At 41.7% G+C, this 25,571-nt stretch overlaps 1 protein-coding gene across 1 annotated transcript in view; it reads left to right on the top strand.

Moving 5' to 3' along the window:
- Positions 1-25,007, top strand: part of LOC6602044 (G protein-coupled receptor kinase 1) — a 272,725-nt gene extending 247,718 nt beyond the window's left edge. Inside the window, exons 14-15 of the mRNA XM_026985719.1 lie at positions 24,513-24,675; positions 24,738-25,007. Of these exons, the coding sequence (XP_026841520.1) occupies positions 24,513-24,675; positions 24,738-24,920 (346 nt within the window). The 3' untranslated portion in view covers positions 24,921-25,007. The remainder of the gene's footprint in view (positions 1-24,512; positions 24,676-24,737) is intronic.
- The last annotated feature ends 564 nt before the right edge of the window (positions 25,008-25,571 follow it).

Raw genomic sequence — 25,571 nt, 5'->3', positions numbered from 1 at the left:
CTAGTGCAGGAGTTACAGAAATCTGACAAGTCTCGGCCACCGGTCGGCCGCCATTCGATACATAGTCTGGAGGAATCGCTCCCTGAAAGCGATCAAGAAGAGTATGAGGATATCAGCGTAGAGGCCATTCAAAGTTCGACGGCTAAGCGTTCTTGTTGGAATTGTGAGGAGCTTGGACATGTGTGGGAAAATTGTATGGCAGATATGCGGATATTTTGTTACCGCTGTGGAGCTCCGAATGTCTATAAGCCGCAGTGCCAAACATGCATTCGTAGAGCTTCGGAAAACCGTCAGAAGGGTGCATCCAACAACAGCCGGATGCCCCCAAAAAACCACCATTAATCTTGCCCGTTGACTTAGAGCGAGACAAGAAGAGTTTGGCTTCTTGTTGGGAGAAAAGAAAGGAAACGAATACGATCGTAAAGAGAAGTTGTCGGTTTTTACCCTATCCCGAACGGATTCATAAATATTTAGAGGTACGAAACAGAATTTTTAATGAAAAACCACATGAAGCCCCAAAACGAATCCAGCGTTTAAGAAAATAATATGATAATGTCAAAAATAACCGTAGACTGTTAGTTTCCGCTATTATTAATAGTCCCAAGGATATGCGCAGTTATGCCGAAGTATCCTTTCTGGGTCGAACAGAACAGGGGCTGTTAGACACCGGCGCAAGTATCAGCTGTATAGGTGCTGAAGTAGCTCAGACTGATTTTTCATCCTTTTCTGAATATAAACTAATAAAAGCCACTGCAAAAACTGCAGATGGCCAAAGTCAACAGATACTGTGGGTATTAAATGTCATCATGCGTTATCGAACTATCGAGAAACCCATGAAGTTATATATAATTCCATCCCTGACACAAAATCTAATCCTAGGTCACGATTTTTGGAGATCCTTTTCGCTCTCCCCAGACATCATTGCAGCTGTCGAGATAAGCTCGAAAGACGATGAGGCAGCCGAACCAGATCCCTTACGGTATCCTTTAACTAGGCAGCAAAACCAACAACTCGAGGTGGTTAAACAGTTATTTCCCAACGCGACGGAGGGACTAGGGCGTACGGCCTTGCTTAAGCATCATATCGATGTAGGTCAGGCCGCCCCCGTAAAACAACGCTTTTACCCGGTTAGCCCAGCGGTGGAAAAGTTGCTTTATGCTGAGGTAGATCGCATGCTCCAACTAGGCGTTATCGAACCGTCATCCAGTGCTTGGAGTTCGCCAATGCGACTGGTTCTCAAGCCCAACAAAGTCCGTCTGTGTCTCGATGCTCGAAGACTGAATGAAGTCACCCGTAAGGATGCCTACCCATTACCAAGTATCGATGGTATTTTTGCCCGGTTGCCCAAGGCAAATATCATAACCAAGCTGGACCTAAAAGATGCATATTGGAATATCGAACTCTCTGAGGATTCCAAGTCACTAACTGCTTTTACGGTCCCGGGAAGGCCTTTATATCAGTTTAAGGTTATGCCTTTTGGCCTGTGTAACGCTCCATCCACTATGTGTCGTTTGATGGATGAGATCATTCCCCCGGATTTGCGTTACTGCGTCTTTGGATACTTGGACGATCTCTGCATCGTATCAGCACATTTCTCTTCCCATCTAGCCGTGCTGGTACGACTCGCTGAACAGTTCAGAAAAGCCAACCTGACTCTGAATATTAAGAAGAGTCAGTTCTGTGTCACCAGCGTAAATTATCTTGGATACGTCATCAGTAATGGAGGTATTTGCACTGATCCCTCCAAAGTAGCTTGTATAGTGAACTGGCCACCGTCAAGGAATCTAAAACAGGTTCGCGGCTTTCTTGGGGTCTGTGGCTGGTACCGTAGATTCATCCAGAATTTCTCTGAGCTATCCTGTCCTATCACCGAGCTTCTTTCCAACAAAAAGAAATTTATTTGGACCCCGGAAGCACAAGTCGCAATGGACTCTTTAAAAACCGTGTTGACTTCTGCTCCAGTGCTCGAAAACCCAGACTTCGAACAGAAATTTTTCCTCCACTGTGATGCTAGTGATTTTGGTATAGGAGCCGTGCTCGTGCAATTGGTGGATCTGCAGGAAAAGCCAATAGCGTTTATGTCGAAAAAACTAAGTCGTGCGCAACGTAACTATAGCGTTACGGAGCGCGAGTGCTTGGCCGTAATTCTGGCCATCGAAAAGTTCCGTTGCTATCTGGAACTGCAGGAATTCGAAGTGGTTACTGATCATTCCAGTTTGTTGTGGCTAATGCGCCAGCAAAACGTGTCGGGGAGGTTAGCTCGATGGATTTTTAGATTGCAGCAATTTAAATTCTCGATATCGCACCGAAAAGGAAAAGATCACATTGTCCCCGATGCTTTTTCCCGATTACATGAACCTGAAGTATCCGCAGTAGTGATGAGTCCTGTGATAGATCTCGAATCCGATGCCTTTCAGGATGAGAGCTACCAACAGTTAAAAGAACAGTATCAGAAAAATTCCTCTCAACTGCCCGATCTGAAGATTATCGACCAATTTCTGTACATTCGAACCGAACACGCAGATGGAAAGGCGGAGCAAGACAGTCGAACTTGGAAGTTATGGGTTCCCGAGCGATTGAAGACCGACGTTCTCAAACAAGCTCATGACAATCCTACTTCAGCGCATGCCGGCATGCAAAAGACCATAGAAAAAGTTCGAAGAAGTCTGTTTTGGCCCGGCTTAGTTAAAGATGTTCGAGAGTATATTCGTAGTTGCGAGGTGTGCAAAGCATGCAAAGGTCCTAATTATACTCTGCGGCCACCCATGGGAAACCACCTACCAACTTGTCGACCATTTCAACGATTATACATAGATCTGCTTGGACCTTATCCACGACCTTATCCAAAAATGGACATGTTGGTTTGCTAATTGTTTTAGATCACTTCAGTAAATATCATTGGCTACATCCCCTGAAGAAATTTACTTCCGTAGTAATCCAAGAATTTCTGCTAAAGCATATCTTTCATGCATATGGGGTGCCTGAAACTATTGTTAGCGACAATGGAAAACAATTCAAAGCTAAAGAATTCAACGCATTCTTGACACAGCTGGGAATTAAACATATGTACACGGCACTATACTCTCCCCAAAGTAATGCGGCGGAATGAGTAAATCGTTCATTGTTAGCTGCCGTGCGAGCATATCTTCAGCAGGATCAGACATACTGGGATCAGCATCTCTCAAGTATATCTTGTTCGCTGCGATCGTCACTACATCAGTCCTTAGGTTGTTCACCATATCGAGCCCTGTTTGGCTTAGATATGCTCACTCATGGGACGGATTATAAGCTTCTGAAGGATTTAGACTTGCTGGAAGAACCCGTTGTCCCGGTAGCTAGGTCAGACAATTTAGCTCTAATTCGAAAAGCTATACAGGGCAATATTAAGAAAGCGTATGAGCGCAACGTTGCTCAATAAAATTTACGAGCCAAGCCTGTGTCGTTCCGAGAAGGTCAGGAAGTATTTCACCGAAATTTTTCCTTGAGCAAATTCACGCAAAATTTTAATGCCAAATTGGCTCCTAAATTTCTGAAATGTCGCGTGCGGAAAAAACTGGGTAATTGTTTCTACCTCCTGGAAAATCTGCAGGGCCGAGAAATAGGAACCTTTCATGCGAAAGACATTCGATCCGGATTCCCGCTAATATTCCGTCTAACGGTGGCATTTTATCGGGTGGTGTAACGGTTGCGGTTGGACAATACCGATTCAAAATAGGTTATCGCTATGGTGCTCGGATATCGCATGCAATAACCTTGGGCCAATTATCGCTGCAGGGCATAGTATAGTTGGGGTGGGTGCAAGCAAGCTCGAGGTAGGGAACAGCTGAGCTGAGCTGCCGTAAGTGCTGTGCAGCGCATCGCAACTGAGCTTTCGAAGCCGAGCTTTAAGATCGGTAAGCTCTTATTTAAGCAGTGCAAAAGCACCAGAACGTTCTCTTTCGAAAATTTGAATCTGTGCAGCCGGTGGCTATCTCCGCTTCGGTAGCAAATATATAACTAAATCGACCACGTGTAAGCCCAAAAGAAAAGAAAAGTAACCCAAATAAGTGCCACAAAGACAAACCGAAAAGAAATAAAACGGAACGGGGAAAGTCCCACACGGTGATCGCGCCGCAAAAATCGGGCGAAAATTAATAGCCGTGCGCCGAGAAAACTGGCAAGAAACTACCCTGGCGAAAAGTGCATATTTGCCTCGCCTCGCCAGCAAGTGTTGTTCTTGTTGCAAACCCGTGCGTCCCACAGCTCTGCCAGGAGAACCCAACACTCGAAAAGTCCGAAAAAACCGGTATGTAAAAGTGCCCTGTAGGGAAAATTTAGATTTTTTTCTTAGCCCTCGTGGTTTTGGTTCTGTCTCGCCCATAGGGCCCTGGCCCCGAGCGGTAGCCACCCGGCTCTCCCAAAGTTCTGCCCCACCCACACCAAACTCCCACCCTTGACGGGAGTACTCTTCGGAGTCGACCTTGGTGTGGGGCCGAGATTTTTTTTTCCCTTTTGGAGTCGTTGAAGCATCCACCTGCCCGGCGACATAACGTACGCGCATAGAGGGCATAGAGGGCATAGAGGGCATAGAGATCACCCCCCCTATGCGCCGCTAACTCGCTGTCTGCGACGGCCTAGAAGACGTCGCCACGGATCCGGACCCAGATTTCGTAGCATAGTGTTTTAATTGTAATTTTTTTTTGGTTCCTTCTGAGCACTTATATGACTATGTAACTTTCCTTAACTCTGAGTCACAGTCCTACCTCGATAGGCGTGAATGTGAAAGTTCCCAAAACGGAATTTATTTTTGCGGGTTGCGAAAAACTTAATCATAAAGTAACAGACTACAAAAAAAAAACCTTTTTCATACCCCCCCTATTTACCAATCCTGGGACGACCTGGGCACACATTAACAGGGTTTCCACAGCTCCACAACGAAAGGCGCCTTTCAGCGAGGGACCGTATGGAAGCCGTAAGTGACCCAATTTCAATTTTCTCCTTTGCGCCTGTCTTCGTCAAAATCTCAAACGCATGCGCAGCGGCCAGCCGCTGCTGATAAGAGAGCGCAACGCTTGCGTTCCACACGCTCGAAGCTTTTCGGTCTCTTCGGTGCCAATTCTGCTAAGCTTGCATTGCTCGTATTCCCTGCATGGAAACGTAGCCAAGCAATACACTAACCAACATAGAAAAAAAAATCTCCTCAACCCAGAAAAAAAATAAATAAATTTATAATGTTTAATTAAATTTCGTTTTGGCTCACCATTGCTGATCGCTGGTATGACCCCCGCTGCTTTTGAAAATTTTTTTGATTTTTATTTTTTTTCCTTTATATGTATAAAGCAGAATTCATCAGCTAGGTCCGATATTTTAAATTGTTTTACTTATTTCTAATATCCTATATTATATTCCTATCTTTTCTATTTATACTCCACCGTTTATATATACCTATATCTATAAATTATTTTTTCCTCCTTAGGGATTAAGCCTCCTAATTTTTTTTCATTCCATTAATTTTTTTTCTTGAGTTGCCTGCTGATTGTAGTTCCATACTTGTGTTATTTTTGGAGGTGAAACTTGGTTTGCTAGTTTTTGATTGAAGCAACATGTCTATGATGAAGTACAACGAAATATATTGAATTTTATTAGCAATGAATATGGAGTAGACTTATAATTTCCTAGGGACAGGGTGACGTAATGGGGTAGGGTAAGAATTTTAGGGATTTCCAGAACCTTCGCACCACTGGAAATCATGGAAGGGTGGGTATAGAATCGTGTGGTTCGACTTCCATCGCAAGACCTCACGCCCGCGAAAGTTTGGAACACGCCGACGAAAGCCCCTAGTACTTTCGGGTACGCCCTATGATTGTGCCATTTAATGTCCGTTACGCTCGGAATAGGCATAGTGTTGTTTTCGGAGTTCGCTCCCTGTAGAGTCACGGGATTCTAAAATTTTAAAGTTTATGTAGTAGGAGTCGAGACGCGGTCAAACGAACCCCCCAAGTTACCGAATGAGCACGGAACCAAAGAATCCCCACCGGCCGTGACCTCGACATCCCCTCCAATCCATCCCCTACTCACGTATAGAAATATATCGTGGAAATGTTACACACTTGCACCACAAATGTATTCTCATTTTGAGTATCGGGTATAAAAACCAAGTATGGTAGATGTAATAATTGGGATAGATCTGTTGTTTAAACATAAAAATATTATTGTACAGTCCTAAAATAACACTAATGTAACCATGCACTCAAATAGACACCCGAAGTAAAATGTATCCTTTGTGTAGGTCTAACAATCATTATAAAATACAAAATTTTACCCTCTACCTCGATGTTAAATCACATTCAAGGCTCTGATTTTAAGAATAAAATTTAGTTTGAATTTACAACTCAACTCGCAAATGTCTAGACTTTTCTTTTAAGATCTTAACATTTTGGTCCTTCGAGACTCTCCGTTATTTCCCCACTGGGGTAAGAGTACGGAGTTAAGCCAGCTCCTTTGAGAATGAGCAGTGTTTAGTTAACTGACAGCTAAAGGTAGCAAAATAAAAAATTCTGATCTCGTTCCTGTAGGAGAGTATAGAATAAATTAATAAAACGAAAATTTCAATAAATAATTTGGAAAAATACGAGCTGGACAGCCGTATTTTTAATAGATAACTACATATGTATATCTATTGTAATTGAAAATAACATTTTTTTTTGAGACGGTGGTGTTTTTTAGACCGGAAAATCGAAAAAAAAAAAATTAATAAATATAATCCGAAACATCCGAATGTTTTCAATGGCCAGCAATTGAAAAAAATACAAGTGGAAAAATAACTGTGACTGTGAAAAAATAAATAAATAAATTTGTTTTGTGTGTGCCCACTGTGCCAGCGACAATAACTGCAGCGACTCTAGCGGCAGCGACAACTGAATCGACCACAGCGAAAGCGACATCAGCGATAACGAGATCAGTGACAGCGATTTCAGCAGCAGCAGTAACGACAACAACAGAAGCAGAATTCATCAGCTAGGTCCGATATTTTAAATTGTTTTTAAGCCTAAATAAGTAACAAATTAAAGTAAGATGTTATCGGAACATCTATTAGAGGCTCAAGCCGCGATAGCAAGGGAGATTAAGAAGATTGAAGCTGGTCATTTGACCAGCGATGTAATCCAAAGGTTAGGAGACCTTAAGTTGCAGGCAATAGTTCTGCACTAGTAACATATGGAGTAGTCGATCATGACTACTATAAGAGACAGCAGTATGAAAACACGATTAAAAAATATAGAGGACATACATAAAAAGTATGTAGAGTCTAAAAATAATGAAACCCTAACGAAAGGGCAGGTAGAAATAGAAAAGTTTCAATCAGTGGAGACTGGAACTTTAAAGGAAGACATAGAGCCCAAAATTGACAATAGCATAGAAAAAGTATCTGAGGGAATTGACAGAATAGTGGAAATTCTGAAGGCGTATTTAGTGCAAACCACGCAGAGGTTTGATCAGGCTAGACTGTGAGAGTTTAGAAAGGACAAAATTAAGTTCCTCAGTAAAAAAAACTGAGCTCAAAAATTAAGGAGTTTCAAAGCATGTTAAGCAACCTAGAAGTTAGGATGCAAACTGTAGCTGAGGAAAATAGCGAGAATTTGCCTGATCTTCCAAAAGTAGAATTACCCACATTCTCGGGCGAAGAAAAAGAGTGGGACGTCTTTTCACAAATATTCTGTGAATTAATTCATAACAGAGATAGTCTGAGTACATCTCTAAAATTAAATTATTTCAAAATCGCGATAAAGGGTGAGACACGGAGTATGGTAACTCACCTTTTAACTGGGCCGCTGATTCTATAAATGAGTCAAGACATTTAATAAAAAATGTAATGCTATAAGATTAGGGAGAGATTATAATTAAGATTATTAAAACACAGCGCCTTTGCACAAAATGCTGTAGGCATGATAGGTCTAAGAAATGCTTTTCTGAAATTGTATGTAGGATTTGTAAAAAAAACCTCATGATGCGATGCTCCATATTCCCTACGAAAACAACAAGTATTCTTAGACACAGCACTTATAAAAGCAAGGTCAAAGAATGGTGGCTATCAAAACCTTAGAGCTCTAATTGATTGTGAGTCGCAATGTACCATAATTTGAGAAGAAGCTGCGCAAATATTAAACTTGGTACGAAAACGAGCGAAAACCGAGGTACTTGGAGTGTCATCTACAGACTCTTGCACTTCAAAGTACCAAGTTACTTGATCGGTAGAAACTCGTGATTATAATAAATGTCCTCTAACTATTGAAGCAATTATTCTTCCGAAACTGATGAATCATGAAATCAAAAGGTGATAAATATATTGTGGAGACAACAATTGAAGTTAAGAACTTAGAATGGTTCTGGAAATTGGAAAGTGAAAAGAATGACGTAGAAGAACATGTGTGCGTGCACTAATAATAGCAATAATAAAACATTAAAGGAAAATTATGTAAAGTTCGTACATGAATATAAAAACTTTGGACATATGGTAGAGTCCAAAGAAAATGTGAAATATTATTTGCCCCATCGAGGAGTCATAAGAGATTCCAGTCTAACGACAAAGCTGAGAGTGGTTTTCGATGCTTCAGCAAAAACCACAAACAATAAAAGTTTAAATGATATCATGTGGGTTGGACCAAGAGTCCCAAAAGATATCTTCGATATTATGGTGAAATGGCGTAAATGGCCACTTGTAATATCTGCGGACATTGAAAAAATATACCGGCAAATTAATGTTGATAAAGACGATCAACAATATTTGCATATAATTTGGAGGGATAATCTAAACGAAAAGTTAAAAAATTATAAACTTACAACCGTTACGTACGGTACAGCTTCAGCACCCTACTTAGCAACCAGGGTGCTTGTTGCAATAGCAGATAATTGCAAAAATCAAGCAACTAGGGAAATCATATAGAATGATTTTTATATGGACGTTTGATGACAGGTGCCGACACTGCAATTGTCGGCCAATTTTGCAATTGGCAAAAACCGACCATGAAACCTGTGTGTTAGAGAGAGACAGAGCGAGAAAGAATGAAATTGTTTTCTTGATTCTGGCTATAATAATTATACGATCTGGTTCAGACTTTGCACTCTAGAAGATATAGTCATCTTCTACGATTCTGCGGTTTTAGTTTTCTCGTATCGTCGAAATTGTGGATGCCACAGATTTTCGCCCTTTGTGGGGGCGGAAGTGGGCGGGCAAAGTTTTGAAATATTTTTGTAGCAGTGACATATCACAGAAGTCTGGACCCAAAACATCGTTGCTCTAGCTCTTATAGTCTTTGAGCACTAGGCGCTGAAGGAGACGGACGGACGGACATACGGACAGACAGACATGGCTCAATCGACTCGGCTATTGATGCTGATCAAGAATATATATACTTTATGGGGTCGGAAACGATTCCTTCTGGACGTTACACACATCCACTTTTACCACAAATCTAATATATCCAATACTCATTTCGAGTATCGGGTATAAAAATAATATTTTTTATGAATTATTACAAAAATATTCGTGTATGAATAAACTAGAAAGAGTCATTGCATATGTATTGAGGTTTATCCAATTCAGATCCGAAATAGCTAGCGTAATTAATAAGGAAATATAAACAAAAAATAAACTATTTAGCTTAAATCCGTTCTTAGATAGAGATGGATTGTTACGAGTTGGAGGGAGATGGCAAAACTCCAACTGGGAATTCCTTTATTTTAGATGTGACACAGACGTCATGTGTCAAGTTTTTGCAAACGAATTAAAGTCTATATATGAAAGCGAAAAGTCGATTCAGTTGAGCATTAGGCAATAACTATTTATTACAAATCTTAGTGCTTGAGCACTGGGCATAAGAGAGAGAATGAATTTAGTACAATAATGGTGAGAGTTAAGACCCTCTATTTTACGAGGGTCATTTGAATACTTGTTCCTTAAAGGAGTTTAACCGAACATCCCGGCCCCGTTGAAAGGACTGCTTTCAAACCACCGGAAGAATTGCCAACTTGTGTATTGGCCTGCAACATGTTCCATGTGCAGTGCGGAGGTGCACCACCCGTACAAGTCCATCCTTCCCAAGCACAGTAAACTGCACTCGGCCTAGTTTCCAGCGTAGCGGTGGCAGGTTGTCTTCATGGATGATGACCAACGTGCCCTCGGTGAGGTTCGTTGAGGGTGCTGTCCACTTCGTGCGCGATCGCAATTCGTTGACGTAGTCAGCAGACCATTGCTTCCAAAACCGTTGCTTGACGGCCGTAATCGCATCGTAGCGGTCCATACTTGACAGCTTGATATTCTCGAGGGACCTTTCAGGTAGTGATCGCAATGATTCGCCAACCAAGAGATGACCAGCCGTGAGAGTGCTATAGTCATTTGGGTCTGACGAAAGCGGCGATAGCGGGCGCGAGCTGAGGATCGATTCTATCTCGACGACGACAGTGCTCAACTCTTCAAAGGTGAACCTGGTGTTGGCCAGCGTACGATTTAACAGCCCCTTTGCACTCTTGACTGCCGCTTCCCAAAGGCCTCCGAAATGAGGGGGATAAAATGGAAATTAATAAAGTCAGATGCGCAAAATTTATAGATTTCATCTTGGGTCTGCTTTAAAAACATAAACTTTTCTAGTTCCTGCAGTTGATTCGATGCCCCTACAAAGTTAGTGGCATTATCGCAGAAGATGTCTGTCGGCAGCTTGCGACGACCTCCCATCCGTTTCAATGCGTTTAAGAACGCCTTTGTTGACAAATCAGAGACTACTTCGATGTGAACGGCCTTGGTGAGAAGGCAAACGAACACGGCTATGTATGCTTTTGTAGGTCCCTTTCCTCGAATGCGTAGATATGTGTTGATGGGTCCACAAAAGTCAACTCCACAGCGCTCAAAGGGTCGAGCAGGAGCGAGTCGCGTAGGCGGTAATGAGCCCATCAGTTGTTTTAGCAGCTTTGGTCTATAGCGAACGCAGTGTACACAGGAGTGGACAATTCGACGTGCCAAGTCTCTGGCGTTAACGATCCAATACTCCAACCGAATGTGAGCGACTAAGGCTTAGGTCCAGCGTGATAGTTCCGAAAATGCAAATGGAGAATATAGTTCCATACAAATTTGGACTGCTTCGGCAGCAGCAACGGATGTTTTTGACCGTCTGGTAGGTCTGGGGTCCAATTGTCCAACAACCTTGATAAGTTCGACTCCGTTCACGACTTCTAAAAAGAGAGTAAGAAATTTTAAGCTGCTTTTTAATGGTTTTTGCTTCTGAAGTAAACGGATGTCCTCTACAAAATGAGTTTGTTGAAATATATTGTTGAAATTCCAAATAAGGCAATGTGAAGCAAAACGAAGTTCATCTGGCGTCGGTGAGGTTGTGGTAAACGTCGATTGCTTCCGACATCTCCTTATGAATCTAATCATCCAAGCAATGAGACGAAGACTGTGAGTGTACGAGCTGATATTATCGACGATGTTGAGGTTATTATTTGTCTCGTGTACGGCAGCGAACAAACTTTTCCGTTTCTCCGAGTTAACCACGTCCATGTCAACATCAAGTTTTCCAGCAGTGGCGGGCTAGAATCCTTGACTAGAAACGTATGACCCGAAAACCATGGAGACTTGATCAACTCGCTCACGTTACAGCCTCGCGACAGAATATCAGCAGGGTTTTGATGTGTTGGCACATAGCGCCATTTTTCATCAGAAGTTAAATCCTGAATATCGGACACTCGATTTTCAACAAAGGTCGATAAGGTGACTGCGCTCCAAAAATAAGATGTGATAGTGTGTTTGCTGAATATGGCCTTGACTTTGTTATACAACTGAGAAAGTATATGTTTCTTCACAGGTGCTACTCTTGACTTAGAAGTGAACAATTTCACTGTGACCTGTCCAAGCGAATTCTCCATGCGCAAACATAAACAGCCGTATGCCCGAATCGATGCGTCGCAAAATCCATGTATTTGAATGCTCCTTAACTTCTGGGGGACAGACTCGTCCCAGTCGAGTTTCAAAAGCCACACCTCCTGAAGAATGATCTTAGAGACAATGACTAAAAGTGATAGCAGACCGATTGGATCGAATAGCGACGACGCAGTAGAAAAAATTGTTCGTTTTGTGGTAGTGGGATAGACTTCCTTTGGATTGAATGTGAAACTAAATGCATCACTTTGTTGATGCCAAGTTACGCCGAGTGTGCTGCTGACTGAGTTTTCTAAAATGTTTATTTCCTTGGTAGATTCATCTTCATCAGGCCTGGATGATTTGGATGCCACTTGCATAATGAGCATAATGACCACGAGCGAGATTTGATGTGATTTCAGTTTTTAGTTTGAGGAGTGTGTCTATATCATCAGACCCACACAAAAGGTCATCAACATAAAAGGCAGTTTTAACAGCAGCAGCTCCTAAGGGCCATGCATCCTCACAATCCTCAGCCAAGTAATGCAAACTACGAGCTGCGAGAAATGGAGCGGACGCAGTCCCATATGTTACTGTATTGAGTTGGTAGGTTTGAAGATCCGTATTTGGAGATTCTCGCTACAACCGCAGCAATTGCAAGTGAAACTCATCCTGAATGGTAGGGCCGACTAAAAGTAGATCGTTAAGTCACCTTTGAGATGTTGTACGGCAAGACGCGTCAAAGACAACTCTGAGCTTTGTCGAGGTACTGCTTGCTTTCAGAACGAAATGGTGGGGTATATAATAATGCGGTTACTCCAAGTTAGGATTCGGTACAAGGGACATATGGCCGAGACTTTCATATTCCTGCATGAACGAGATATACTGCGAGCGAATTTCCGGTAGACGAGCGAGACGTCTCTCAATGGCAAAAAATCGAGCTGTATCGAAGGAACTTCCAAGACAAGTTAGATCTTCTTGGAATGGCAAGCGAACGCCAATCCGCCCACTGGCATCCTGATGTGTTGTGTCCCTGAAATGGTCCTCACAGCGACGATGATTTGGGAGAATTCTAGCGCTTGGATCGACAAATGAGTCCACTTTCCAAATTTGCTTGTCGATCGACTCTTCTACAGTCGCTAAGCACAACGGTGGCTGTCTGTTATGTTGGCGCTGGTACCCCCCAACAACAACCAAGCCAAAAAGAGTCTTCTGCAAAGTTTGAAGATTTGGACCATTGCGAATCTGGCCAATAGCTAGGGCTCCATAGAAGCCTTCGGTTCCCAGTATCAGATCAATACGTTTAGTCCTATAGAATGATTCGTCAGCCAATGGAGTGTTGGCAGGTAGGTTCCTAGTAACATATGGAGTAGTCGATCATGACTACTATAAGAGACAGCAGTATGAAAACACGATTAAAAAATATAGAGGACATACATAAAAAGTATGTAGAGTCTAAAAATAATGAAACCCTAACGAAAGGGCAGGTAGAAATAGAAAAGTTTCAATCAGTGGAGACTGGAACTTTAAAGGAAGACATAGAGCCCAAAATTGACAATAGCATAGAAAAAGTATCTGAGGGAATTGACAGAATAGTGGAAATTCTGAAGGCGTATTTAGTGCAAACCACGCAGAGGTTTGATCAGGCTAGACTGTGAGAGTTTAGAAAGGACAAAATTAAGTTCCTCAGTAAAAAAAACTGAGCTCAAAAATTAAGGAGTTTCAAAGCATGTTAAGCAACCTAGAAGTTAGGATGCAAACTGTAGCTGAGGAAAATAGCGAGAATTTGCCTGATCTTCCAAAAGTAGAATTACCCACATTCTCGGGCGAAGAAAAAGAGTGGGACGTCTTTTCACAAATATTCTGTGAATTAATTCATAACAGAGATAGTCTGAGTACATCTCTAAAATTAAATTATTTCAAAATCGCGATAAAGGGTGAGACACGGAGTATGGTAACTCACCTTTTAACTGGGCCGCTGATTCTATAAATGAGTCAAGACATTTAATAAAAAATGTAATGCTATAAGATTAGGGAGAGATTATAATTAAGATTATTAAAACACAGCGCCTTTGCACAAAATGCTGTAGGCATGATAGGTCTAAGAAATGCTTTTCTGAAATTGTATGTAGGATTTGTAAAAAAAACCTCATGATGCGATGCTCCATATTCCCTACGAAAACAACAAGTATTCTTAGACACAGCACTTATAAAAGCAAGGTCAAAGAATGGTGGCTATCAAAACCTTAGAGCTCTAATTGATTGTGAGTCGCAATGTACCATAATTTGAGAAGAAGCTGCGCAAATATTAAACTTGGTACGAAAACGAGCGAAAACCGAGGTACTTGGAGTGTCATCTACAGACTCTTGCACTTCAAAGTACCAAGTTACTTGATCGGTAGAAACTCGTGATTATAATAAATGTCCTCTAACTATTGAAGCAATTATTCTTCCGAAACTGATGAATCATGAAATCAAAAGGTGATAAATATATTGTGGAGACAACAATTGAAGTTAAGAACTTAGAATGGTTCTGGAAATTGGAAAGTGAAAAGAATGACGTAGAAGAACATGTGTGCGTGCACTAATAATAGCAATAATAAAACATTAAAGGAAAATTATGTAAAGTTCGTACATGAATATAAAAACTTTGGACATATGGTAGAGTCCAAAGAAAATGTGAAATATTATTTGCCCCATCGAGGAGTCATAAGAGATTCCAGTCTAACGACAAAGCTGAGAGTGGTTTTCGATGCTTCAGCAAAAACCACAAACAATAAAAGTTTAAATGATATCATGTGGGTTGGACCAAGAGTCCCAAAAGATATCTTCGATATTATGGTGAAATGGCGTAAATGGCCACTTGTAATATCTGCGGACATTGAAAAAATATACCGGCAAATTAATGTTGATAAAGACGATCAACAATATTTGCATATAATTTGGAGGGATAATCTAAACGAAAAGTTAAAAAATTATAAACTTACAACCGTTACGTACGGTACAGCTTCAGCACCCTACTTAGCAACCAGGGTGCTTGTTGCAATAGCAGATAATTGCAAAAATCAAGCAACTAGGGAAATCATATAGAATGATTTTTATATGGACGACCTGATGACAGGTGCCGACACTGCAATTGTCGGCCAATTTTGCAATTGGCAAAAACCGACCATGAAACCTGTGTGTTAGAGAGAGACAGAGCGAGAAAGAATGAAATTGTTTTCTTGATTCTGGCTATAATAATTATACGATCTGGTTCAGACTTTGCACTCTAGAAGATATAGTCATCTTCTACGATTCTGCGGTTTTAGTTTTCTCGTATCGTCGAAATTGTGGATGCCACAGATTTTCGCCCTTTGTGGGGGCGGAAGTGGGCGGGCAAAGTTTTGAAATATTTTTGTAGCAGTGACATATCACAGAAGTCTGGACCCAAAACATCGTTGCTCTAGCTCTTATAGTCTTTGAGCACTAGGCGCTGAAGGAGACGGACGGACGGACATACGGACAGACAGACATGGCTCAATCGACTCGGCTATTGATGCTGATCAAGAATATATATACTTTATGGGGTCGGAAACGATTCCTTCTGGACGTTACACACATCCACTTTTACCACAAATCTAATATATCCAATACTCATTTCGAGTATCGGGTATAAAAATAATATTTTTTATGAATTATTACAAAAATATTCGTGTATGAATAAACTAGAAAGAGTCATTGCATATGTATTGAGGTTTATCCAATTCAGATCCGAAATAGCTAGCGTAATTAATAAGGAAATATAAACAAAAAATAAACTATTTAGCTTAAATCCGTTCTTAGATAGAGATGGATTGTTACGAGTTGGAGGGAGATGGCAAAACTCCAACTGGGAATTCCTTTATTTTAGATGTGACACAGACGTCATGTGTCAAGTTTTTGCAAACGAATTAAAGTCTATATATGAAAGCGAAAAGTCGATTCAGTTGAGCATTAGGCAATAACTATTTATTACAAATCTTAGTGCTTGAGCACTGGGCATAAGAGAGAGAATGAATTTAGTACAATAATGGTGAGAGTTAAGACCCTCTATTTTACGAGGGTCATTTGAATACTTGTTCCTTAAAGGAGTTTAACCGAACATCCCGGCCCCGTTGAAAGGACTGCTTTCAAACCACCGGAAGAATTGCCAACTTGTGTATTGGCCTGCAACATGTTCCATGTGCAGTGCGGAGGTGCACCACCCGTACAAGTCCATCCTTCCCAAGCACAGTAAACTGCACTCGGCCTAGTTTCCAGCGTAGCGGTGGCAGGTTGTCTTCATGGATGATGACCAACGTGCCCTCGGTGAGGTTCGTTGAGGGTGCTGTCCACTTCGTGCGCGATCGCAATTCGTTGACGTAGTCAGCAGACCATTGCTTCCAAAACCGTTGCTTGACGGCCGTAATCGCATCGTAGCGGTCCATACTTGACAGCTTGATATTCTCGAGGGACCTTTCAGGTAGTGATCGCAATGATTCGCCAACCAAGAGATGACCAGCCGTGAGAGTGCTATAGTCATTTGGGTCTGACGAAAGCGGCGATAGCGGGCGCGAGCTGAGGATCGATTCTATCTCGACGACGACAGTGCTCAACTCTTCAAAGGTGAACCTGGTGTTGGCCAGCGTACGATTTAACAGCCCCTTTGCACTCTTGACTGCCGCTTCCCAAAGGCCTCCGAAATGAGGGGGATAAAATGGAAATTAATAAAGTCAGATGCGCAAAATTTATAGATTTCATCTTGGGTCTGCTTTAAAAACATAAACTTTTTTAGTTCCTGCAGTTGATTCGATGCCCCTACAAAGTTAGTGGCATTATCGCAGAAGATGTCTGTCGGCAGCTTGCGACGACCTCCCATCCATTTCAATGCGTTTAAGAACGCCTTTGTTGACAAATCAGAGACTACTTCGATGTGAACGGCCTTGGTGAGAAGGCAAACGAACACGGCTATGTATGCTTTTGTAGGTCCCTTTCCTCGAATGCGTAGATATGTGTTGATGGGTCCACAAAAGTCAACTCCACAGCGTTCAAAGGGTCGAGCAGGAGCGAGTCGCGTAGGCGGTAATGAGCCCATCAGTTGTTTTAGCAGCTTTGGTCTATAGCGAACGCAGTGTACACAGGAGTGGACAATTCGACGTGCCAAGTCTCTGGCGTTAACGATCCAATACTCCAACCGAATGTGAGCGACTAAGGCTTAGGTCCAGCGTGATAGTTCCGAAAATGCAAATGGAGAATATAGTTCCATACAAATTTGGACTGCTTCGGCAGCAGCAACGGATGTTTTTGACCGTCTGGTAGGTCTGGGGTCCAATTGTCCAACAACCTTGATAAGTTCGACTCCGTTCACGACTTCTAAAAAGAGAGTAAGAAATTTTAAGCTGCTTTTTAATGGTTTTTGCTTCTGAAGTAAACGGATGTCCTCTACAAAATGAGTTTGTTGAAATATATTGTTGAAATTCCAAATAAGGCAATGTGAAGCAAAACGAAGTTCATCTGGCGTCGGTGAGGTTGTGGTAAACGTCGATTGCTTCCGACATCTCCTTATGAATCTAATCATCCAAGCAATGAGACGAAGACTGTGAGTGTACGAGCTGATATTATCGACGATGTTGAGGTTATTATTTGTCTCGTGTACGGCAGCGAACAAACTTTTCCGTTTCTCCGAGTTAACCACGTCCATGTCAACATCAAGTTTTCCAGCAGTGGCGGGCTAGAATCCTTGACTAGAAACGTATGACCCGAAAACCATGGAGACTTGATCAACTCGCTCACGTTACAGCCTCGCGACAGAATATCAGCAGGGTTTTGATGTGTTGGCACATAGCGCCATTTTTCATCAGAAGTTAAATCCTGAATATCGGACACTCGATTTTCAACAAAGGTCGATAAGGTGACTGCGCTCCAAAAATAAGATGTGATAGTGTGTTTGCTGAATATGGCCTTGACTTTGTTATACAACTGAGAAAGTATATGTTTCTTCACAGGTGCTACTCTTGACTTAGAAGTGAACAATTTCACTGTGACCTGTCCAAGCGAATTCTCCATGCGCAAACATAAACAGCCGTATGCCCGAATCGATGCGTCGCAAAATCCATGTATTTGAATGCTCCTTAACTTCTGGGGGACAGACTCGTCCCAGTCGAGTTTCAAAAGCCACACCTCCTGAAGAATGATCTTAGAGACAATGACTAAAAGTGATAGCAGACCGATTGGATCGAATAGCGACGACGCAGTAGAAAAAATTGTTCGTTTTGTGGTAGTGGGATAGACTTCCTTTGGATTGAATGTGAAACTAAATGCATCACTTTGTTGATGCCAAGTTACGCCGAGTGTGCTGCTGACTGAGTTTTCTAAAATGTTTATTTCCTTGGTAGATTCATCTTCATCAGGCCTGGATGATTTGGATGCCACTTGCATAATGAGCATAATGACCACGAGCGAGATTTGATGTGATTTCAGTTTTTAGTTTGAGGAGTGTGTCTATATCATCAGACCCACACAAAAGGTCATCAACATAAAAGGCAGTTTTAACAGCAGCAGCTCCTAAGGGCCATGCATCCTCACAATCCTCAGCCAAGTAATGCAAACTACGAGCTGCGAGAAATGGAGCGGACGCAGTCCCATATGTTACTGTATTGAGTTGGTAGGTTTGAAGATCCGTATTTGGAGATTCTCGCTACAACCGCAGCAATTGCAAGTGAAACTCATCCTGAATGGTAGGGCCGACTAAAAGTAGATCGTTAAGTCACCTTTGAGATGTTGTACGGCAAGACGCGTCAAAGACAACTCTGAGCTTTGTCGAGGTACTGCTTGCTTTCAGAACGAAATGGTGGGGTATATAATAATGCGGTTACTCCAAGTTAGGATTCGGTACAAGGGACATATGGCCGAGACTTTCATATTCCTGCATGAACGAGATATACTGCGAGCGAATTTCCGGTAGACGAGCGAGACGTCTCTCAATGGCAAAAAATCGAGCTGTATCGAAGGAACTTCCAAGACAAGTTAGATCTTCTTGGAATGGCAAGCGAACGCCAATCCGCCCACTGGCATCCTGATGTGTTGTGTCCCTGAAATGGTCCTCACAGCGACGATGATTTGGGAGAATTCTAGCGCTTGGATCGACAAATGAGTCCACTTTCCAAATTTGCTTGTCGATCGACTCTTCTACAGTCGCTAAGCACAACGGTGGCTGTCTGTTATGTTGGCGCTGGTACCCCCCAACAACAACCAAGCCAAAAAGAGTCTTCTGCAAAGTGGGAAGATTTGGACCATTGCGAATCTGGCCAATAGCTAGGGCTCCATAGAAGCCTTCGGTTCCCAGTATCAGATCAATACGTTTAGTCCTATAGAATGATTCGTCAGCCAATGGAGTGTTGGCAGGTAGGTTCCAATTCGATATGTCGATCTCACTATCTGGCTGGTAGGCAATATGGGATGTAATTCCAAACTGGAGAGTGAGCTGATAGCCAGAAGTACGTGACTTAATAGAGGTAGTCTATTCAAAGCCTTCAAACTAGTAAGGGAGTCTCCTATACTGCGAATTCCAATGTGGTGTCTTTCACGACGAAGGCGATGTTTTGTTTCGGTTGTAAAATTAACCTGAGAACATGAATCAAGCAACGCTCTACCGAGTTTATATTCACCTGTGGCATCCTTTACCAAAACCATAGCTGTTGCCAACAAAAATTTGTTCGTCTGCTGCGATCTCCATATAAGAGTGTGAAGCAGCTTGATGAGACTGAATGGCCGTTTGCCAGGAGGGTTGCCCTGGTTGGAGTATCGGTTCAGTAGTTGAAGATTGTCCTGCTGATGATTGGGGTGGCTGTTGCGGCTGAGAGTGATGCAAAGATGAATGATGACTTGACTTATTGGTTTCAGCCTTTCGTTGTGGCGAAGTACCAGCCGAGTTTCCAGATGAATGTGGCGTTCCAAAAGCTGTGTGCATGCTAGCCTGGTTGGCAGAGTTTTGTAGTCCTGCGATTCCTTCCACTTGTTCCGAGTTTGCTGATCACACTTTTCCATTATAATATATATAACCATAGCATATTATCAAATTTGCCGATGGACTCCGACGAGCTTAAGATAGCGGATGCCTTATCCACTAGGCTATGAAGCTGCTGACTGTTTGACTTTTCCACAGGTTGTAGTGCAAACAATGCCTCAATACCTTCTTAAAATATGAGTAGGATTATCAAAACGGCTTTTGAGTTTTTTTAGGGCCTTCGGATAGTTTTCGCTTGTAATCTGGAATGCCTGAATTGTAACTAATGCCGGCCCCGTGAGGCAGGTCAGCAAATAATTAAACTTTTCTATATTGGACAATCCAGACTCACGCACAACATTTTGCTCGAGCGAGTGAATGGAATTCTTATAGTTTGCATATGTTCCGTCGAAAGTGGGCAGCGACAACCTTGGTAACCATGACTTCCGGCGCAAGAATGCTAGCGTTCAGGTCTCCTTCCATTTGATCCTTTATGGATAGCTTGATTGTTATGTATGTATCCTCCAAATCTGCCCGTCCTTCATCATTCGGATCAAGGTCTTCAATATTAGCTTGGACATTTAAAACATTCTTGAAATACGTTTCTAGATTGTTTAACCGATAGCGAAGCTCATCATTGCATATCGGGGTTCCCGATTTAGCATCTACCACAGATTTGATCCGAGTTATATTTTGTTTTATATTGCTCCGTTTGCGATTTAAATCCTCGAGCGTCGTCATTTTGTGTAGTGTAATTATGCTGACACAGAACTAAAGCTTACAAAAATAACGCAGGAAACAACAAAAAACGCAGCAAAGCAGCAGCAGCTAAAGCACAAATCCAATGGTGAGAGCGAGAGCAGCAAAGATGAGCGCAGTTTCAAAGCGGAGATCGATGGACCAAAGCAGGTAGCTGCAAAGCGAACGAACCGAGAATGCAAGCGCCGTTGAATGCGTTGTGGGTGCCAAGCGAAAAATAAAATTAAGCGAAAACGGCGAGAGCAAAGCGAGTACTTTTGTTCCTTAAAGGAGTTTGACCGAACAACGTCTTTAATTATCAAGAATGCACATAAGGAAAAATTGCACGGTGGAATTAACTCGATGCGAAACTATATCCAGCGAAAGTTTTTGATATTTGGGCTAAAAAATTGCTAAAAGAAAAATCTTAAAAAGTGTGTCACCTGTGCTAGGTATCTACAGAATACTGCAGAACAAATTATGGGAAATCTGCCGAAACACAGAGCTACAATGCCGCACCCGTTTACAAATACAGAGGTGGGCTTTACCATATCCGATGCTCTACAAACCGGGGGGCAGAAATCGTATAAGGGATATATTGCCGTATTCGTGTGCATAGCGACAAAGTTATTGTTTGATTCTTGTGTCCCGCTTTCTTGTCCGATTAGATCTGGAAAACCCCCTTGGTTTACCAAAGAGTTATCCAGTCTAAAAAACTTAAAATCAAGACTTTATAAAAAATTTCAAGAAGTGGGTTCTCCGACTTCTTAATGCACAATGCTATAGAACTACCTATATCGATGCAGGATACGTTTTTCTCAGGACCCTAAACAGTTTTACTGCTTCGGAAACAGTAAGCGTAGAACGTCCGCACACCCATCCTCGCTGTCAATTTGGATTACGTTGGCAAATAATGTTTAGGCAATTGCCGATCTTTCTGCCCAATTCTTCTAAACCACCTATTCTGAGAAAAGTTACTCTGGTCTTCCGTACCCATACGGTTTACCGAGGTCGAACGGCATTTTCAGTCCCTTGTTAAATGAATATTCCCTACTTCATGATCTTTGACTAGTTAAGCCGGTGTTTTCCCCGGGTCCAGACGGGGTTCCAGGTTGTGTACTCAGGTACTGCGCCGAGGCTCTGTGAGGACCGATCTGGAAGAAATCGTTTATAATTCCTCTCCATAAAAAAGGTAGCAAGTCTGATGCAAAAAATTATAGAGGTATAGCAAAGTTATCCGCTATTCCTAAAATGTTTGAGAAGGTTTTAACTCCGCACTTGCAACATCTCTGCAAGTCAACATAGATTTATAAGGCGGCGATCAACCACCACGAACTTGTTAGAGTTTACCTCTTTCATTATTAAAGGCTTTCAAGGTAACTTACAGACGGATGTTATTTACACCGACTTTTGTAAAGCATTCGACTCTGTAAACCATTCCCATCTAGCACATAAACTTGACCTTTTGGGGTTTCCGCCCAACCTCCTGAGATGGATTTCTAGCTATCTTTGTTCCAGGTCTCAAAGAGTCCCCTTCAAAAACTCCCTCTCTTCACCAGTAAAGGTTTTTTCGGGAGTACCACAGGGCAGCCATCTAGGCCCCATGCTCTTCACACTCTTTATAAATGGCTTGCCTTCGGTATTAACATACTATCGAGTACTTATGTATGCGGATGATGTTAAACTGTGTGTCCAGTACAAGGACATTTCATTTCATTCTCGCTTGCAATCCGATCTCAAAAACTTTCATGGTGTTGTGCAAACTTTTTACACCTTAATGCCTCGAAATGCAAAGTTATGACATTTCATCGTTCTTGGATCTTGTTGGCTCCCTATACCCTATTTGGTGGTTCTCTTGAGAGACTTACCCTGGTGGATGATCTGGGTGTTATGTTAGACCCCAAGTTAAAGTTTTCTGAACACACTTCTACCATGGTAAACAAGGCCATGGGCGTGCTTGGGTTTATAAAGAGGTGGTCAAAAGAATTTGACGACCCCTATATAACAAAGACTCTCTATACCTGGCTTGTTCGTCCGATCTTAGAATACGGCTCCTGCGTATGGTGCCCTCAGTACAAAGTGCACCAGGGCCGTATAGAATCAGTACAGAAAAGCTTTTTACTCTTTGCTCTGCCTTAACTGGGATGCGGTTGTGAGACTTCCATCTTACTTTAGTAGACTGCTATCAGTAAACCTCAATTCCTTAATTAACCGTAGATAAATGATTGGTGTGATTTTTATGCACAACTTGATCAGGGGTGACAAAGACAGCCCTGATCTGTCGGGCCGCATAAACTTCACGATTCCCATTAGACACATTAAAAATTGTAAACAGTTGCTCCTTCCACTTTGTAGATCGAATTATTCCTTGCATGAAACCATGAATACGTTTAAGATGAAACATATAAAGAATAGAATGAACGGCTAAGTGTTTAAAATGGGGGTAAGGAATAAGTACGAATAAATGTGCGCAAGGAGACTGTTGCACGTGGCACGGAGATCACATACATATGCTCGGATCCGGATCTCAGGCAGGGTGGGTACGTCAGAGGTAGGACATCGTCCCCTCAGCCTTAGTCCACACTTGTGTTGGAAAAGACGGAAATTAGTTTGTCAAGTAGAGCAGTTATTTTGAATTGCCACCTTATTATACCCGATACTCAAAATGAGTATTGGGGTATATTAGATTTGTGGTGAAAGTGGATGTGTGTAACGTCCAGAAGGAATCGTTTCCGACTCCATAAAGTATATATATTCTTGATCAGCATCAATAGCCGAGTCGATTGAGCCATGTCTGTCTGTCCGTCCGTCCGTCTGTCCGTCTGTCCGTCCGTCCGTCTGTCCGTCCGTCCGTCTGTCCGTCCCCTTCAGCGCCTAATGCTCACAGACTATAAGAGCTAGAGCAACGATGTTTTGGATCCAGACTTCTGTGATATGTCACTGCTACAAAAATATTTCAAAACTTTGCCCCGCCCACTTCCGCCCCCACAAAGGGCGAAAATCTGTGGCATCCACATTTTTAAAGATACGAGAAAACTAAAAACGCAGAATCGTAGAAGATGACTATATCTTCTAGAGTGCAAAATCTGAACCAGATCGTATAATTATTATAGCCAGAATCACGAAAAAAATTTCACTCTTTCTCGCTCTGTCTCACTCTAACACACAGGTTTCATGGTCGGTTTTGCCAATTGCAAAATATGAGTTCAGGGATCTCAGAACCCATAAGAGCTAGAGCAACCAAATTTGGTATCCACACTCCTGTGATATCGGACCTTGACCGTTTTGTGTCAAAATTTCGCCGCACCCCCTTCCCGCAACGGACGAAAATCTGGGGCAACCACAAATCTCAGAGACTATTAAAGCTAGAGTAACCAAATTTGGTATCCGCACTTCTGTTAGATCTCACTATCACAAAAGACGAAAATCTGTTGCATCCACAATATTGCAGATTCGAGTAAACTAAAAACGCAGAATCATAGATAATGACCATATCTATCAGATTGCTGAATCTGGATCAGATCGGATCATTTTTGTAGCCAAAAGCAAGAAATAAATTTGCAGTGGCTACGCAGCGCCCGACGTCACGCACAGACTGATTTTCTGTCTCTCTCGCATGCACTCTTTGTCGTGTCGTTCAATATTAGCGGCGTCTGCCGGAGGAGAGCCATACTGACTAAGTATCGGGTATAACTGTAGAGTTGCGGTGTCCGCAGCAACTCACAACGTTCCCCCTCGTTTTTCTTGTAGTTTGTCCACGCCTCGTACAATTCATTAAATTTTGTGGTGTATAAGGAATGCTTATCTATTTCATAATTTGAGAAAACGAAACAAGCCTATATTTTAACTGATTCTAATATGTTTTCTTTATATATATATCAGATTGGAACTGCATTCGGAGAGCGGAAATAACAAACCAGAACTAATATTTATGGACCAAGTGGAGGACATTTCATCTGAGTTTATTTTACACAAAAACGAAAATTGCATTCAAATACGCATAAATGATGGTAGTCGAGATGGTAGGATTATTTTAACGAACTCTGTAAGAAATTCCAAATTATTATATGTTATACTATTGTAAAAATACCAATAATGTTATTTCAGGATGAAATCGGATTAAAGGAATGGGCGTCATCTTTGAGATCCGCACACAAAATGTCGCAAGATCTCTTAGGATCAATGGCTAAAAAAGCTGGAAAAATTTATGGTAGTGAACGAGATGCCAACAAATCTATATATATTCTAGGGGGTAATTGTTCAACGAAATCGTCTAATGGGTCTAATTAATTCTCTAATAACTTATGTACAACCAAATTCCTGCTATGTAAAACGATGTAGAGGTATACAAAATGGAAATACATTTGAAAAGATTCCTAATAAATCCACCTCATCTTTAAACTTTTAATTTATAATTATGTTACATTGCTAAAATAAAAAAAAATAATCAGGCAGGCTCCGTTTTTCACTTACTTTTGCGGATTACGTTTTCAGCCAAAACGTTTCGTTTTCGTTTGGGCAATTTTTTCCGAACCAAATTTGAGGTTGGGTTAAAATGAAATTATTTATAAAGAAAGCTAAAGTTAAATTACCCTGATATAGGTGTCAAGTTTATGTTAATGCATCAATAGGTGATCTATTTTTTTACTTTTGCAATTAAGGTTCGTTTCGTTGTATAAAAAGCCGTTTACTTTTCATTTCGTCAACGAAAATGTTTGCATTATGAAAACGAATAAATCTTGCGGAATGTGAAAACCCCAATTTATGTGTATTCAAAAGTAAATCAGAACACTTTTGTGAATGTGGAAAACGGAGCCTGGCTGAATATATGCCTTAAACGATAAAAACTCATTGAAATCGAGGTGAAATGAGAATCGAAATTTTCGTATAAGGATTAACGGCAACATAAAAGAGGGCGCACCAAATTCTGCGCGAACGATT

This window comes from Drosophila persimilis, unplaced genomic scaffold (genome assembly GCF_003286085.1).
Source record: "Drosophila persimilis strain 14011-0111.01,24,50 unplaced genomic scaffold, DperRS2 tig00000002-arrow-pilon, whole genome shotgun sequence".
Classification (NCBI taxonomy): domain Eukaryota; kingdom Metazoa; phylum Arthropoda; class Insecta; order Diptera; family Drosophilidae; genus Drosophila; species Drosophila persimilis.
The sequence above is the reverse complement of the archived record's forward strand: the minus strand, read 5'-3'. Positions and strand labels throughout refer to the sequence as shown.